The sequence below is a fragment of the Gracilinanus agilis genome, chromosome 4, assembly GCF_016433145.1.
Source record: "Gracilinanus agilis isolate LMUSP501 chromosome 4, AgileGrace, whole genome shotgun sequence".
Lineage (NCBI taxonomy): Eukaryota > Metazoa > Chordata > Mammalia > Didelphimorphia > Didelphidae > Gracilinanus > Gracilinanus agilis.
Genome location: NC_058133.1, coordinates 461507059 through 461524610, shown reverse-complemented (window position 1 = coordinate 461524610; position 17552 = coordinate 461507059). Strand labels below are relative to the sequence as shown.

General features: G+C 44.9%; 1 protein-coding gene across 1 annotated transcript in view; it reads left to right on the top strand.

Moving 5' to 3' along the window:
* LOC123247164 (pepsin B) overlaps positions 1-15154 on the top strand; it is a 28077-nt gene extending 12923 nt beyond the window's left edge. The window contains exons 2-8 of the mRNA XM_044675966.1: positions 3440-3557; positions 5560-5678; positions 8820-9019; positions 10819-10941; positions 12518-12665; positions 14542-14640; positions 14871-15154. Of these exons, the coding sequence (XP_044531901.1) occupies positions 3440-3557; positions 5560-5678; positions 8820-9019; positions 10819-10941; positions 12518-12665; positions 14542-14640; positions 14871-15023 (960 nt within the window). The 3' untranslated portion in view covers positions 15024-15154. The remainder of the gene's footprint in view (positions 1-3439; positions 3558-5559; positions 5679-8819; positions 9020-10818; positions 10942-12517; positions 12666-14541; positions 14641-14870) is intronic.
* The last annotated feature ends 2398 nt before the right edge of the window (positions 15155-17552 follow it).

Here is a 17552-nt window from a genome sequence, read left to right as displayed (position 1 = left end):
TCTCTCTCTCTGTCTCTGTCTCTGTCGCTCTCTGTGTCTCTCTGTCTCTGTCTCTGTCTCTCTGTCTGTCTGTCTGTCAGTCTCTCTGTCTCTCCATGTCTCTCTCTATCTCTCTCTGTCTCTGTCTCAGTCTCTGTCTCTCTTTCTCTTTCTCTTTCTCTCTGTTTCTCTGTCTCTCTGTCTTTCTGTCTCTGTCCCTCTCTCTGTCTCTGTCTCTCTCTGTCTCTATCTATCTCTATCTCTGTCTCTAGCTGTTTCTCTCTCTGTCTCTCTCTCTCCCTCACTCACTTTCTCTGTCTCTCTCTGTCTCTCTTCTGTCTCTCTCTCTGTCTCTCTCTCTGTCTCTCTCTCTCTCTTTCTCTCTCTCCGCATCTTTCTCCCTCTCTCTGTCTCTCTCTCTGTCACTCTGTATTCTCTCGGTCACCCTCTCTCTCTATCTCTCTCTGTCTCTCTGTCTCTCTATCTATCTTTCTCCCTGTTTCTCTCTCTGTCCCTCTGTCTATCCCTCACTCACTTTCTCTGTCTCTCTGTCTCTCTCTCTCTGTCTCTCCCTCTGTCTCTCTCTCTCTGTCTCTCTGTCTCTCTCTCTTTTTCTTTCTTTCTCTCTCTCTGTCTCTCTCTGCCTCTGTCTCTCTCTCTCTGTCTCTCTTTTTCTTTCTCTCTCTGACTCTGTCTCTGTCTCTCTGTCTCTGTCTCTCTGTCTCTCTCTCTCTGTCTGTCTGTCTGTCTCTCTCTCTGTCTGTCTCTCTCTCTCTCTCTCTCACCATCTTGTTTTGCTTGGGTGTCCCCATTGTGGGATGCCATCTTTGAATTGTTGGGATAATGGAGAAAGATAATCATATGGATGTGAAACAAAAGCCTGACAATTAACAGAAAGGTGGCATCTGCTTGGAAGGCATAGAACAAGTGCCTAGGACGCCAGTCTGGGTGGTAGGTGCTCCAGGGCTCAGGCTGGGGTCACCCTCAATCTGGAAAAGCACAAAACGTTCATGCCGGTGCCGGCATCTCCCACCCTACTCTCTCTGACCTTGAGTCTGACTCTTCTTAAGACCTCTGTTCCCAAACCAATTCACCAGGATATTGGCTTGTCCTGAAGATGGTCTTGGTGGGTTGTGATAGTCAACACATAAAGGCTTAAGAAAGAGTGTTTTTTTTTTTAAATAACTTTATTATTTTAGTACTTAGGAACTGGGCTAGGTGCTGGGCATGTTGTTATAAAGTTGTTTCAGCCTTCTAACCCCATTTGGGGTTTTCTTGGCAAAGATACTAGAGTGGTTTGCATTTCCTTCTCCAGCTCATTTTATAAGATGAGGAAACTGAGGCAAATAAGGATGAAGTGACTTGTCCAGGGTTACACTTTCCCATTCTCTCAGGCCAGATTTGAGCTTGTCTTCTTGTCTCCAGAGCTGGCACTCTATCCACTATGCTGGGAAACAAAGGCAGATAAGGAAAGTCCTCTAGGAATTCAGATCAGCGCAATAGCTGTGTTTAAATATTTGAAGGGTGTTATTGTACAAAGATGGAAATTTGGATGGAAATTGCAAAGAAGAGAATTTAAGTTTGATTCCAGGAAAACCTTTTAAACAATTAGAACTATGGAAAGTGGGAATGGGTTGCATCCAGAGAGTGGGGAGCCTCCCTCCTTGGAGATCTTCACAATCATTTGTTGTGGTATGGTATAAGGAGCATTTCCCACCCTTTTTTTAAACCCTTACTTTTTTTCTTTTAGTATCAGTTCTAAGACAGAAGAGTGTCAAAGGCTAGGCAATCGGGGTTAAGTGACTTGCACAGGGTCATACTGCTAGCAGCATTCCTCTTGATTATGGGATGAATTGTATGGCTGCAGAGATACCTTCCCACCCTCAGATTCCATGAGTGAACTTCCATTCCATATTGGGGGGGACTATGTATACAAAGAAGTGCATGCGCAGCTAGTACACGCAAAATCTATACAATAATAACTCATTTCACATTTTACTTGAAAGTTTACAAAGCACTTTCCTCCCAAGAGTCCTAAGTAAGCAGTTTAAGTATTAGTTTCATCCCCATTTTTAGATGAAAAAAAGTTAAGTGACTTGTTGACTAGCTACTCTCAAAGCTAGGATCGAATACAGGATGCTCGATTTCTAGTACAAGATACATTCCACTATATTTTGTTACAGATTTCATTATTCTTTTTGCCAGATCAGGCTCAGGAAAGTGGGGGTAGAAGTGTAGTCTTCTGTGATAGGAAGAGAAAAAAAACAAAACAAAACAGGGGCAACTAGGTGACTCAGTGAATTGAGACCTAGCTTGGGAGGTGGGAGGTCTTGGGTTCAAATCTGGCCTCAGACACTACCTAGCTGTGTGACCCTGGGCAAGTCACTTAACCCCCAGTTGCCTAGCCCTGACTGCTCTTCTGTCTTGGTACCAATACACAGTATTGTACTTCTATTCTAAGACAGAGTGTAAGCATTAAACACAAAAAGCCTTGGTAGGCAAGATGGACATCCAACTGAGTCATTTGTAGAAAAAAGTAATCTTCTCTCAGGTGTTCCACCAACCCGAGAAGTGTGAGCGGCTCTTTCAATTAGCCTGTTAAGTCCTTTGAGGGTAGAAACTTGAGGTTTGGAGCTTGGCACAGTGCCCAGCCTGTGGTTAACACTTACCAAGTGTTGGTTTACTGACTGAACGACAAGAGGAAGTGCTGGAGAAACAATCAATGTTTATATTTATTTATCTATTTATTTATCCACTTATTTATTTATTTAGCCACTCACCCATTTATTTATTAATTAATTTGTTTGTTTGATCATTTATTTATTAATTAAACCCTTACCTTCCATCTTGGAGTCAATACTGTGTATTGGCTCCAAGGCAGAAGAGTGGTAAGGGCTAGGCAACAGGAGTTAAGTGACTTGCCCAGGGTCACACAGCTGAGAAGTGTCTGAGGCAAGATTTGAACCTAGGACCTCTTGTCTCTAGACCTGGCTCTTAATCCACTGAGCTACCCAGCTGCCCCCCCCCCCCCAATCCATGTTCATTAAATACTCTGGCCAGGGATTGGTCATAAAATCGAGGTCTTCAGAGGAGACAGCATCAGATGGGTGGGACTGGATTTAGACCAGGCATTTTTAAGCCTTTTCCATATATTTCTTTACTCACTTCTGACTTCCCTTGGAATTGTTTGTTTTTCTTTAAAAAAAAAAAATCTTTCGTTTTTGCTTCATCTACATATCCCAAGGTGTCCCCCACACCTCCACTCCCACCCCCCCCAGGCCAGTCTTCATAGTAATTTTTTCTTTAAAAAAGAGGAGGAAAAAAACACTTCAGCAAAATCACCCAGCATGTGCCCAAGCGGTGGGAGGCGAGCTGGTTTCCTAGGGGACATGGGCACCCCCTAGGGCAACTCCATCCTCTCTCCTCCAGGAGGCATCCTCAAGGAATTTTGTTTTTGCAGTCTTTCTACTTTGGGGAAATCAGCATCGGCACCCCTCCTCAGAACTTCCTGGTCCTCTTCGACACAGGCTCCTCCAACCTGTGGGTGCCCTCCACCTACTGCCAGAGCCAGGCGTGCTGTGAGTGCTCCCCCTACCACCTGGGGAGGGGGAGGGAGGGGGGGAGAAGGAAATGGATGTGGAAAGAAAGGAGGGAAAGGGGAGTGAGAGGAGAGAAAAAGTGGGGAGAGAAGAGAAGGGAGAAGGAAGAGAGAAAAGGAAGGGGAAGAGAGAAAAAAGAGGGGGAGGGGAGGGAAAGGGAGGAGAAAGGGAGAGAAGGGAGGGAAAGGAAGGGGAGAGGAGAAGGAAGGGGGAGAGGGGAGGGCAAAGAGGGAAAGGGAGGAGGGAGAGGAAAAAGGGAGGAAACAGACCCAGACTTCCTGGTTGAGCTGGGACTCAGTTTCCTCGAGTATAAAATGAGGAGGAGGGGAGCGGCTGGTCTCCATCATATCTGAGACCCCCACCCTCAGAGCCAGCCTTGATTCCTGTCCACGCAGTGGATAAAGGGGAGTCCTGCAGGGACAGACAGGACCTCCCAGGTCGCTGGACATTGCCCTGAATTGGGGGTAGTTAGAAAAGCAACTTGAAAATCATAAAAATAAGGCAGCCCCTGCCCTAGAGGAGCTCCCACCCTACTTGCAGCGGGGACCCCAAGTAGATAAACTGTGTGAGAGAGCAGTCAGTCAACCAGTCAGTGAGCATTGATTAAGCACCAGCTCTGAGCCAGGGCTAATGTGTGGGGGTGGGGGTCGGGGGTGGGGTGAGGGTAGGCAAAGCCGGCTCCTGCCCCCCAGGAGCGCCCAGGGTAATGGAGGTCTGAGGGGACACTGGAGACGGATAGAGGAGAGGATCTCTGAAAGACGGGACTAGAAAACCGAGGGAGAGCAGGACCGGCTTCCTGGAGGGGCTTGAAAGAAGGGGGTGGGGTGGAGAGAGGAGGAGGAGGAGGAGGAGGAGAGAGAGAGAGAGAGAGAGAGAGAGACAGAGAGAGGACAGACACAGAGAAAGACAGAGATAGAGACAGAGAGGAGACAGAGACAGAGACAGAGACAAAGAAAGAGAGGTAGAGTCAGGGATAGACAGACAGACAGAGAAAGGCAGAGACAGAGACAGAGACAGAGAGAAGACAGAGATAGAGACCCAGAGAGACTGAGAGAGTGAAGACACAGAGACACACAGAGTCAGAGACTGAGACAGGCCGACAGACAGAGACAGACAGAAAGAAGCAGAGACACACAGAGACAGAGAGGCATAGATAGAGACAGAGACTGACTAACTGAGACAGACCGACACAAACAGACTGACGGACCGAGATGGAGACTGACCCAAAGACAGACGGACGGACAGACAGACAGAGAGCGCGAGAGCGCAAGAGCGCGAGAACGCAGGTTATTGGCGGGCTCTGAATGACCGGGTTTTGTTTGGAAGGTAGTCTCGGAGGGGAAGGCGCTGGGGGGCGTGGGGGCGTGGGGGCGGGACTGGCTAAGGCCTCCTGTCCTCGTTGGGTTTCGAGGTGGGTCCTGAAGAAAAGAAGGAAAAGGCAGGACGCAGAGGTGAGAAGAGGAGAACGTTATAAACTTGGGGGAGGGCAAGAGAAAACCCTGCCCTTTTATTTAGTTTTTAGTTCAAATTTAGTTCAGTACATAGTAGGCACTTCATAAATGCTGTCTGATTGACATTCTAGAAACAGCAAGGAGGCTCGTGCGGTGCTTGACACACAGGAGTCGCTTAATACTTGCTTACTGACGCACTTACGTTCAGGAAACTGTTAGGAGGGCAGTGCGCAGTGCCTGGTATACAGCAGGCGTTTAATAAATGCTCTCTGACTGACTGACTGACTCGTCAGGAGAGCAGCCAGGAGGCAGGTTGTAAATGGATCACCGCGTACGTGGGGGCCGCCTTGGGGGGAAAGGCTGGAGTGGGGAGGGGGTTCTGCGAGGGCTGCGGGCGCCCCACGCAGGAGAGGTGCGGCTGGAGTAGGCGCTGGGCACTCCGCGGGGGACTGGCGGCGCGGAGGGCTGCCGGCCCGGGGAGGTGGCCCCGCGCCCCGGAGATGCCCATGCCTCCTTGTGTCTCTCTCCAGCCAATCACAATAGGTTCAGCCCCAGCCAGTCTTCCACCTTCACCAACGGCGGGCAGACCTACACGCTGTCCTACGGGAGCGGTAGCCTGACAGTTGTGCTGGGCTACGACACCGTGACCGTGAGTAGCCTCGCTCACGCTCGCTTCACGGCTCCGCACTGGGCCACGGCCACGGCCGCAGCCACGGCCACGGCCACGGCCGCCGCCGAGCCTGCGAACCCTGCCCCCAAGGAAGCACAAGGGGGAACCCAAAATACCGCGAAAAGCGGCGGGAGCGCCCGGAAACTCGAATTCAAGTTCGCCCTCAGGCGGCTTGCGAGTTGTGGGGTCCCGGGGCCCGTCAGTTAACCGCTAGCTGCCTCAGTTTCCCCAGCTGAAAGAGGGGGATCACCGTGGCACCAACCTCCCACCCTGGGCTTAGCGCAGTGGGTGCATTTAGCACCCCTCCTCACTTATCCATAATGGGACTACGATAGGACCCACGGAATCATGGATTCTTAGAAGTCAAAAACATTCGGGAAGTCAGCTAGTCCCTAGATTCAAGGATCTTTTCTACAGCATTCAAGCCACCTGCCTTTTATTCCCCCCAATAATTTATTTTTTCTCTTACAATTTTAAAAAAAGAATCGATTTTTCTCGTCTTTTTAAAATTTTTGTAAAAAATAATTGATTTTTTCTTTAAAAATTTTTCAATAATTGTTTTTCTCTTCTTCCCTCTCCCCCCTTTTTTTAAACTCTTACCTTGTCTTAGAATCAATACTATGTATTGGTTCCAAGGCATAAGAGTGGTAAGGGTTAGGTAGTGGGGGTCAAGTGACTTGCCCAGGGTCACACAGCTAAGCAGTGTCCATCCAGCTGCCTCCTTTCCTTTTTCTTTAAAAAAAAGTTTTCAATAATTTTTTATTGATATTTTCCAGCATCCAGGACAGGTAGTTTTGGCTTTTATTTTGTTTTGTTTTACTTGATATCTTTCAGCATCCAGGACAGGTAGTTTTTGCTTTTATTTTGTTTTGTTTTGCTTGATATCTTTCAGCATTCAGGACAGGGACAGGTAGTTAAAAAAAAAAAAACAAAAAAAAAACTTGATTTTTTTTTTTAAATGGTATTTTTCAGTATACCAGACGAATGATTATTTTAAATGATTTTTTTTTAACCCTTATTTTCTGTTTTAGAAACAATTCTATGTATTGGTTCAAGGCAGAGGAGTGGCTGGGTAATGGGGGTGAAGTGACTTCCCCAGTGTCATCCAGTTAGGAAGTATCTGAGGCCAAATTTGAACCCAGCCTCTGGGCCTGGCTCTTGATTTACTGTGCCACCTAGGTGCCCCTTAAATGATTTTTTTAATTGAAATCTTTCAGCATCTAGGACAGATTTGTATTTTTTCTCAATGAATTTTTACTTATATCTTTCAGCATCCAGGACAGATTTTAAATAACAATTTTTATTGATATCTTCTTATTTTTATTGATATCTTTTGTTTTAAATCACCTGCATTTCTCCTTACCCGCTCCCTCCACCCCTTTCTTTTTCCTAGAGAGACATTTCTTATAATGACAAATATAAAAGGAGGAGAGAACCTAACTCATAGAAACTAACCAATATATTGGAAAAATCTGATTTTATATGCAGTAGTCCACACCTACAATCCCCCACCTCAGCAAAGAAGTGGAGGGGGGAGTGGTCCAGGCACTATCTGCTTATTTCTAGTGACCTTTTAGACATCCTCTTCCATGATTGGACAATTCCAGTAGAGAATTCTTAGTGTGGTGGATCCAGAGATGTGCTAGAAAATGTTTAACAATTGGATCTCTGGGGGGAAAGTCTGTATGACACACTTCCAAATTTAATCTATAAGGGCAGCTAGGTGGCTCAGTAGATTTAAAGCCAGGATTAGATAGGAAAGGTCCCAGGTTCAAATTTGGCCTCAGACACTTCCTAGCTGTGTGACCCAGGAAAAGTCACTTAACCCCCATTGCCTAGCCCTCACTGCTCTTCTGCCTTGGAACCAATACACTGTATTGATTTTAAGATGGAAGGCAAGGGCTTAAAACAAAATTGAATCTGCATTATGAACATTTTTTTCCATTGATTTCTTAAGTCTAGATAGTTGTCAAAATAATCAGTTAAAGTCTTGATGTGTAGCATTTGCCTGGGAAAATTTAACTGAACCAAAAGTTCTGAGGTGGTCCCACCACCCCTGTTGGGGGTAGATGGGCTGGTAAAGGTGGTCCAGTTCTGTGATTTCATCAGATTCAAGAATTCCTCGGTATGGAAACTCTCTCTGCTGGGATAAATGAGCAACTTGTTACTTTATAGTCTTAGAGAATATCTTGGTTGTAGAGAAATTAGATGACTTGTCCATAGTCACCCAGGTTCTAGGCTTCAGAGGCAGGAAGAGATGAGCCCTGCCTTTCCTGACTCCAAAGGCAGCACTTAATCCAATATTCTGCCTTGTTTTTCAGACATCCTTATATTGAGCCAAAATTGGTCCTTGTTCTCCCTTATGGAGAAACAGAATAAATCAATGCATTTCTGTTTTCTATAAGATGATACAAGTCTTAGGTGACTTCAAATATTTTAATTTTTCCCCCCTCATAAATCCTCTATAGGATTAAAAAAAATGATTCCCAATAGGACCATGAAGTTAGAACTAGAAAGAACTTTAGTTTAGTTTATTTGTTTGTTTGTTTGTTTTTAACCCACTTGCCTCATTTTACAAATGAGGAAACTGAAGAGGTAAAAGCAGAAATGACTTGGCCAAGATCACGCAGGTACTAAGCAAAACCTGGATTTAAATTGAAGCTCTGGAACTCCAACTCAAAAGCTCAGCTTGTTCCATCACATCATGCTGATAGGCTTAGTATAAAATCAGTCTCATTTGCCTTTGAATCTCACATCCAGAAGTCCAATCATGTTTCCAGGGCAAGGGGGCAAATGGTCCTTTTCTGCTCCATTCTTGGTGGTCCCACTGGAAATGGTCAGACCAAAGGTCAGTGATGGTCCAGCCCTGGAAGAGGCCACACACATAATGCTTTTGATTTTCCCAGGAGAGATTTGGGATTCTTCAAGTTTCTAGCCTCACCTTCTGGACCTGGGCTTTATTTCATTCCTATATTTATTTGTTAAGCTTTATTTAATTCCTCATAGACCCACCGCTTGCTTTCCTTTGCTCAGCCATCTGGGTTCTCTCTGGTTTCAAGGTCCTGAAGCTCATTTGTGGGGTGAGGGTTTTGGACTTAATTTTTTTTTATCTCTCCCCAGGTTCAGAACATCGTTGTCAGTAATCAGGAGTTTGGCCTGAGTGAGAACGAGCCCAGCAACCCCTTCTACTATTCCGACTTTGATGGGATTTTGGGAATGGCTTACCCAGCAATGGCTGTAGGCAATTCTCCCACCGTGATGCAGGGGATGTTGCAGCAGGGACAGCTCTCAGAGCCCATTTTCAGCTTCTACTTCTCCCGGTAAGAGCTCACTTTCACCGAGCAGGGTCAAGGACCAAGACTTCTGGGGATTTAGGGCCTCAGTGTACCTAGAGCTCCAGGTACTAATATTCTTCGGTCAGAAAGGCTAGTTGGTACAGTGCCTAGATTGCTGGATCTGGAGTCAGGAAGACCTGGGTTCCAATCCTGTCTCAGACACTTACTAGTTGTATGGGCCCTGGGCAAGTCAGGATTTGAATTGAGGTTATGGGACTCTAAATCAAAAATTCTTTCCATCATATCGTATTAATAGGCTCACCCTGAAACCAGTCCCCTTTGCCCTAGTGTAGAGTCTCACTCCTAGAAGCAGAACCATGTTGCCAGGACTGGGGTGGGGGGGTAGATAGAGCTCAGCCTCAGTTTCCTCCTCTGGGAAATGAGAATCATTTCACTACCCAGTAAAAAGCTGGGCCCTGGAGCAGAGTTGAGAAAATTTATCTCTCTCTCCTTTTTGCAGAAATGGTGAAATTTGTCTTATGTGATGGTTGGTTTTGCTGAATTGATTTTTTTCTCTTTATTTTTAAATTTTTGGCAAAATGGATGATGGCTTACTGGGTAGAGTAGGATAGTGCCTCCCTTCCAAGCACTATGTAAATGCTATTATTATTATTTATTATTATTATCATTATTATCATTTTTATTATAGGAGTGGGTGACTCATTGGATAGAGTGCTAGGCCTGGAGTCGGGACGATCTGAGTTCAAATGTGGCCTTAGACATTTCCTATCTCTGTGACCCTGGGCAAGTCACTTAACCTCTGATTGCCTGACAAAAGGATCCACTAGATCCATTGGAGAAGGGAATGTCGAACCATTGGAGTATCTTTCCCAAGAAAACCTCAAAGGGTAGCTATGGTCCATGGGGTCACGAAGAGTCGGATATGACTGAGTGACCGAACAACCACAACAGTTATTAATATTTTTTGTGGATTTAAAAATTAATATTCAATAACTCCAAAGCATAATATTTATGAAGATGTATTAATATTTGAGGAGAGCTAGAGAACACAGGGAGTGCTCACCACTCACCTCATGTGGAAGAGCGAACCCAAATTATATACAGACCCATAACAATGCAGGTATAGGAAAGGCCAAAGGAATTGTGGGTAATACGGAAAGGAAGTTTGGGTAATATAGTTTTAGGGATTCAAGATCATTCTAACTATATATTATTATTACAAAAGGCTACTATGTGTGTCAGAATGAGGTGTGGGTGGTCTCCATTTTACCGATTAGGTATGTTCCTAAAACTTGTGTATAAATTGAACTCATTTAAAATCTAAAATTAAGGTATAAGCAGATGAATCACTTTGCAACATAAAAAAAAAAAAAGAAAAAAAAAACAACCAAAAATCGCCAAACTTTCCCAGTGATGACCTCTTTGTACTTCTGGATTTTCATGTATTGATTTTGCTTAAAGTGGAGACTTCCATGGGGGCAGCTGGGTGGCTCAGTGGATTGAGAGCCAGGCCCAGAGGCAGGAGGCCCTGGTTTGAAATCTAGCCTCAGATACTTCCTAGCTGTGTGACCTTGGGCAAGTCCCTTGACCCCCATTGCCTAGCCCTTACTGCTCTTCTGCCTTGGAACCAGCACATAGTATTGCTTCCAAGACCAAAGGTAAAGATTTAAAAAAAATATCTATTGCCTTCGAGCTCTGCCCAAGTTGTTTTTAATGCAGGTTGAACACATTTCTGCTGGTACACCCTGGAAGCCCTCCTAAAGCCCCATGCCAGAGGAAGAGATCAGGCATCTGGACTCACCATGTTCTTTCTCTGTTCTCAGTCAACCAACTCAGCAGTATGGAGGGGAGCTGATCCTCGGAGGTGTGGACCCTCAGCTCTACTCGGGTCAGATCACCTGGACCCCCGTGACTCAGGAAGTTTACTGGCAGATTGGCATTGAGGAGTAAGTGGCCTCATTGAGCTGTCCAGGAACCAAGAAATAGTGTTTCCAGGACCATCTCCTTGTGAGAAACTGCCTTCGGGTGTCTTTAGTGCTGTGCAAACTTTAAAGTGCTTTCTGATGCTAGCAATGATTATTTCTTGGGCATGGAAGAAAGGGAGGTGGGGCATGGTGGCATTTTCTCCTCTGTCATGGGGATGGTTGAAGACCTTTTTAAGGACTTCACAGTCTCTTTAGTAAATAAAAGGCTTTAGATGGGTCTGAACTCTTGGTCCTCTGACCTCTAACCCTTTAAATTATAATACTACTGGCAACAGTGTAAATGTTTAATAACCTGCTCCCTGTGTGACTCATTTTTAAGCTTAATCTGCATTATTAACATTTTCTCCATTGCCTCCTTAAGTCTAGACAAAAGCCAGAATCATAAATCATGCCCTGATTTGTAGAATTGGCTGATTTCTGAAGCGCAAGTGCTCACACTTAGCAATCTGTAGCTGATTCAAACAGACTCTAGTATACCCCTGGCTGGTCACCTGAATCTTTATAAACCAACAGATTGGTTGTCTTGGGCCTTTTGAATCTGGGTCCCTGCCTTAGGTTTTCTGAATCTCAGTTTCCCTATATGCAAAATGGGAATAATAACACCTGCTCTGCTTTTCCTTACAAGGTAATGTAAGCAAAAGCTCTTTGGAAACTGTCACACTTTTTAGAATTTTTTTTTTTTACCCCTTCCCTTCCATCTTGGAGTCAATACTGTGTATTGGCTCCTTGGTGGAAGAGTGGTAAAGGTAGGCAATGGGAGTCAAGTGACTTGCCCAGGGTCACACAGCTGGGAAGTGTCTGAGGTCAGATTTGACCCTAGGACCTCCCATCTCTAGGCCTGGCTCTCAATCCACCGAGCTACCCAGCTGCCCCCACATTTTAGAATTTTAATGAATTATTAAGTTCATAATTCTCAATAAGATTTTAATCTTTCTCAAACATCTTTACTAGCTCTTCCTTGTCCACAGAGTCAAATCCAAATGCCTTTGCTTCGTGTTCAAGGCTCTCACAAACTTTCCCAGTCTATTTGTCCTTTCCCTATTCCCATATCCTCTACCAGAAATTCTTTTTCCTATTTAACCACTCTTGTTCATCTTCTATGGCTGGCTCAAATACTTCCCCCTTCATGAAGCCAACCCTGACCCACCATCTAACCCTAATGGGGCCACTCATGAGCCATGAGACCTAGAGCAAGTCACCTGACCTTTTTCTGTTTACCATTTTCCTTGCAGTAGAGTCAAAGGTTCGGACTAGATGGTCTCAAAGACTTCGAATAATTCTAAAATTCTATGACTTTGGGACTCTGCTCCATCCTGGCCCATAATGACTTGTCCTTCCTTTGAATGTTTATAGTCCTTGTTGTCCGGTCCTCACTTGGTGCTTAGCATGTATCGATTTAGTTAATGTTCCGTGTATATATTGTGTCATTTCTCCAGCGGAATGATAGGATTTCAGGACCTGCTTGGGTGGGGAAGGGACATGGCTTCTGGACTGGTTTAAGGAGTCTGATGGCCTTGGGGTCTCGTCTCCCCTTCAGGTTTGCCATTGGTAACCAGGCCACCGGCTGGTGTTCCCAGGGCTGCCAAGCCATTGTGGATACAGGAACCTTCCTTCTGGCTGTTCCTCAGCAGTACATGAATGCCTTCCTGCAAGCAACAGGAGCCCAGCAGGCTCAGAATGGTGACGTGAGTGACCACAGGCTGAGGGTGTCTCTGGAGGTCTGAGATGAACTGACAGGAAGAGCCTGAACTCAGCCTGTGAAGGGCAGCAGTGGGGGTGGAGGGTGCAGGTTTTGGAATCCTTGAATCCATGGGTAAGAGGACAACAGGGGTCAAAGCAGAGGGAAGCCTTTCCCAGGGGAATGGGTCTGCTTTCTGGGAATGGAGCATCCCTGGATGGGCAGAAGCTGGCTGCTCAGAGAGTACTACCAGTATATGATATGTAGTGTGCCCAAACTAGACTCCTCCAGGGTAAGAATAATCAGCTAAAAGACTGAGCGATCTTAGCCATGTGGTCCATCTAGACTGACTGCAAAAATGAGATGAGATGAGAGGGCTGAGGGAGGAGAAAGGAAAGGAGGCAGGGAGAAGGAGAAAGGGGAGAGAGACACACATACACAAAGAGGGAGAGACAGAGCGAGGAAGAGTCAGAGGGAGAGGGAGAGACAGGCAGAGAGAGAGAAAGGGACAAAAAGACAGTGAGAGGGGCAGCTGGGTAGCTCAGTGGAGTGAGAGTCAGGCCTAGAGACAGGAGGTCCTAGGTTCAAACCTGGCCTCAGCCACTTCCCAGCTGTGTGACCCTGGGCAAGTCACTTGAGCCCCATTGCCTACCATTACCACTCTTCCACTTATGAGACAATACACCAAACTACAAGGGTTTTAAAAAAAAAAAGACAGTGAGAGAAGATGGAGAAAGGGAAAAAGGAGAGAGAGAAAGAGAAGAGGGACGAAAGGGAGAGAGAAAGGAGGGAGAGAGGGGCAGAGAAAGGAGGGCAGAAGAAGAGAGGGGAGGAAGAGAGAGAGAGAGAGAGAATAAGATTACTCATTGACATTTCTGTAAAGTAACTTTTACCTCACAAGGACAATGAGGATTTTAGACTGGAGAACAGAAAACTTTGTCAGAGGGCTGGATAAGAATGGAGGAAGGGGAGAGGGAAGGATTAATTGCCGTCTTCAAATATCTGAAGGGTTGTCATGTGGAAGAGAGACTAGATTTGTTCTGCTTGGCCCCAGGGACCAGAAGAGTGGAGAAATGAAGGATTTTTGACTTACTATAAGGGCTAACTTCCTAACAATTACAGTCATTTCAGTGTGGAAGTCTTAGGAAGTCATGCATTTCTATCCCTGGAAGTCTTCAAGAGAAGGCTGGACAGCCTCTTTCTGGAAACATCATAGAGGGAATTTTTTGCTCAGGTGCAGGTTTTTGTAGGCAGCCTCTGAAACCTCTAACAATTTTGAACTTTTGTATTTCTCAGGGCTGGGTTATTGATCAAGCATGGCAGGAAAGGTAGAGCTAGCTGCTTTCTCACTCAATTCCTGTACATTTTTTCTCCCTGGAAGAAGCCTGGACCGACAGGGCTCCTTCTGTAGATAATTATGATATTATAATATATATTTAATATACAATATAACATAATAAGATATCATAGCATTGGCTTGCAATGACAAGGGCATAGTCTTACATGGATGCCTACCTTTGTATGTAATGCAGGTGATAAGAGTTTTGAGTGTAGCTGAGTGGGTACTCCTATGTCTTTTGCTATTTAAATTAGAGGTCCCTGAGATAGAGATAGGGTGGGCCCTTTTTTTGTTTGTGACGGTCTATTTCCACATTAAAAATTCCAGGATTCAGCCTGTGACTGTTTGGAGATTTGAGGCAAGGAAGAATCAGAGTCCTTAGTCTTCTTATGAACCAATGATATAGCTTAGTCCTCACTTTTTCTGGAGGTGCTGGAGGAGGAGGGGTGAGGGAATCTGACAGGATGACTCATGATGGGGGTAACGGATGGGCAGTCCTTTACTCTCTAGTTCCAAGTCCCATATCTGCTTATTCCTTCCTTAGTTTATGGTCAACTGCAACTACATCCAGGATATGCCCACCATCACTTTTGTCATCAATGGGTCCCAGTTCCCTCTGCCTCCCTCTGCTTATGTCTTCAATGTAAGTATCTACTTCCCAGGCTTATTAGGGAGTAAGGAGGAGGATGAGCCTGGACGGCCCTTTCTTTGTCCAGATATCATTTTAGCAGCTCTGGAGAATCAGTCAGAGGAGATCAGCTGAAGATAAACAAGGCCTCAGAGGTCCGGGGGAGCCATGGAATGGGAAGTTCCCTGAGAAAGGGACCTCCCAAGGCAGGTTCAGTTAAATCTTTCCTTTTTCTCTTTGTACAGAACAATGGTTACTGCCGGCTTGGGATTGAGGCCACTTATCTGCCCTCCCCCAATGGGCAGCCTCTGTGGATTCTGGGTGATGTCTTCCTCAAGGAATACTATTCTGTCTATGACATGGCCAACAACAGGGTCGGCTTTGCCTATTCTGCCTAGACTAAAGGCTGACTCTCTCTTTCTGTCTCCTCTCAGGGTGCCTGTGGAGACCACCTAAAGTTTATGTAGATACATCATATTCCTCTCAATGATTTTGAATGTAATGTTCTCTTACCTTCTAAAATAAAGTTTAAAACTCTCAATATCTTTGGCTTTTATGCGGGTCAGTTTCCAGATTTAAGCTGCAGCAATATTCCTGAAATAAAGCCTCTCAGTGGGTGTGTGTGTGTGTGTGTGTGTGTGTGTGTGTGTGTGTGTGTGTAACTACATATGACTTAATTGGCATAAGGAATTCCAGGTGAAGAAACTCCCTCCATTGATGTGTGTTGGCATCTGTTTTATAACTTGTGACCTTGGACAAGTCACTTTAACTTCCTGGGTCTCAGTTTTCTCATCTGTAAAAAGGAGGATTCGAACTAGATTAGAGGTTCTTAACCTCTAATCCATCCATGAACTTATTTTAAAGAAAAGATGTTTCAATATAATTGGTTTTCTTTGTTAATCCTATAAATTTTATTTTATGCCTTTAAAAACATTCATCTGAGAAGGGGTCCATAGATTTTGCCCGATTGCCAAAAGGCTCCATGGCACAAAGAAGGTTAAGAACTCCTGGAGCAGATAGATTATGAAGCCCCTTTTGGTTCCATCAATCAATCAATAAACATTTCTTGAACACCTACTATGGGCCAGGCACCGAGGATGCCAAAAGAGACAACAGACTGTTCCTGCCCTGAAAGAACTTACGATCTAATGAGCTATAGTTTGTGATCTTCTAATTAAATATATCTTTGTATGGATGGAGCTAGAGAGTCGTTTGGGGCTATCGGGAAGATAAATTACTCAGGATCACATGGTCAGTGTATTTTGGTGGCCAGATTTGGACCCAGACTCCTGAGTGAGCTAATAGTCAACAAGCCAATACAGGGTATGGACTTGTGCAGGAGAGACTTGAGTCCTGAATCCTTACTTTGACATGATTTGAGGAAAGGAAGCTGCATGGACAACCCTACCTCAGGCAACCAGCTGTATCCAGATAGCAGGCTAAGCCTCAACGGCCTGTACAAATGAAGCATGGCATGGAGTAGACGAGGGTAGCTGGGGAGGGGAGAGAGAGAAGGAGAGAAGTAAAAAGGCATGAAGGGGGGGGAGGAAGAGAAAGAACAATAGATATTACCAATAGATTCCTTGATGTTCCTGGAAAGCATGTTTCAGCTTTGGCAGAGGGTTGGGTGAGAAGGGAAGCTGGACTCTTCAGAATTGCCTTGGGATAACCAGACCTGAGCTATTCTTGAATCAGGCTAGTTGGAGCCAACTGGAACTGATTGTTAAATGTTCTTTTTTTTTCCTTAAAAAACAAACAAACAACCCTTACCTTTAGTTTTAGAATGGATACAAATAAAGATTCTAAAGCAGAAGAGCAGTAAGGGCTAGCCAATTGGGATGAGTGACTTGCCCAGGGCTTACAGCTAGGAAGTATCTGAGACCAGATTTGAACCCAAATCCTCCAAACTCCAGACCTGGTTCTCTATCCGTTGAGTCACTTGGCTACCCTAATTGTTAATTTTTCAGTGTAAGCATTTTCATCTCAGAAATCAGCAAACACTACAAATCAGGGCTTGATTTATTGTTTTCTATGTTGTCTTGATTTAAGCAAATGATGAAGAAAATGTTAATAATGCAAATTAAACTTAAAAGTATATCATGTATACATCTTCCCAGCCCCCCTACCTGTCTAATTCCCCCAAATCAGTTGTTAAACATTTACTAGCAAATCTCTGCTTTGAATACACCAATATAAGGTTAAACAGAAGGAAAGATGGAATTCCTTTGGAGTCAGCAATAGCAGTCATATTTGCCATTTGCCTGATCTGTCTGTATCTACAGACCCCTGCTTCTCCAGTGGAAGAGAAGGCCTGGTCTAACCGCCACGGATCAGACTTTTCTCTAAAACCGTTTTTGCTTGGTCCATTCTTTTTTCTTTTCTTTTTTTTTTTTTTTTAAACTCTTACCTTCCATTTTGGAGTCAATACTGTGTATTGGCTCCAAGGCAGAAGAGTGGTAAGGGCTAGGCAATGGGGGTCAAGTGACTTGCCCAGGGTCACACAGCTGGGAAGTGTCTGAGGCCAGATTTGAACCTAGGATCTCCCGTCTCTAGGCCTGGCTCTCAATCCACTGAGCTACCCAGCTGCCCCCCTCTTGGTCCATTCTTAATAAGATTCTTTGAACCAAAGTTTAGCAAGAATTGTTTTTAAGGGCCAATGAATTCTTATAATCCTAGAGAGAAAGTTAGCAGTATCATAGCTATCAAAAAATTGAATACCATTAAAGGCTCTCATAATAGAAGCACAAGGTCCATAATCAGGGCAGCCTCACTGTATTCTGTCCTGGTCAGATCACATCTGGAATGCAGTGTCCATATCTGGGCATTGTAAGAAGTGGGGTAACTGATAGATGGGGTCTGCTCTGGGAACCCCTTTGACTGAAAGGATATGGGTCCAAGATACTCTCACTACCCCTCCTTACTTGGGA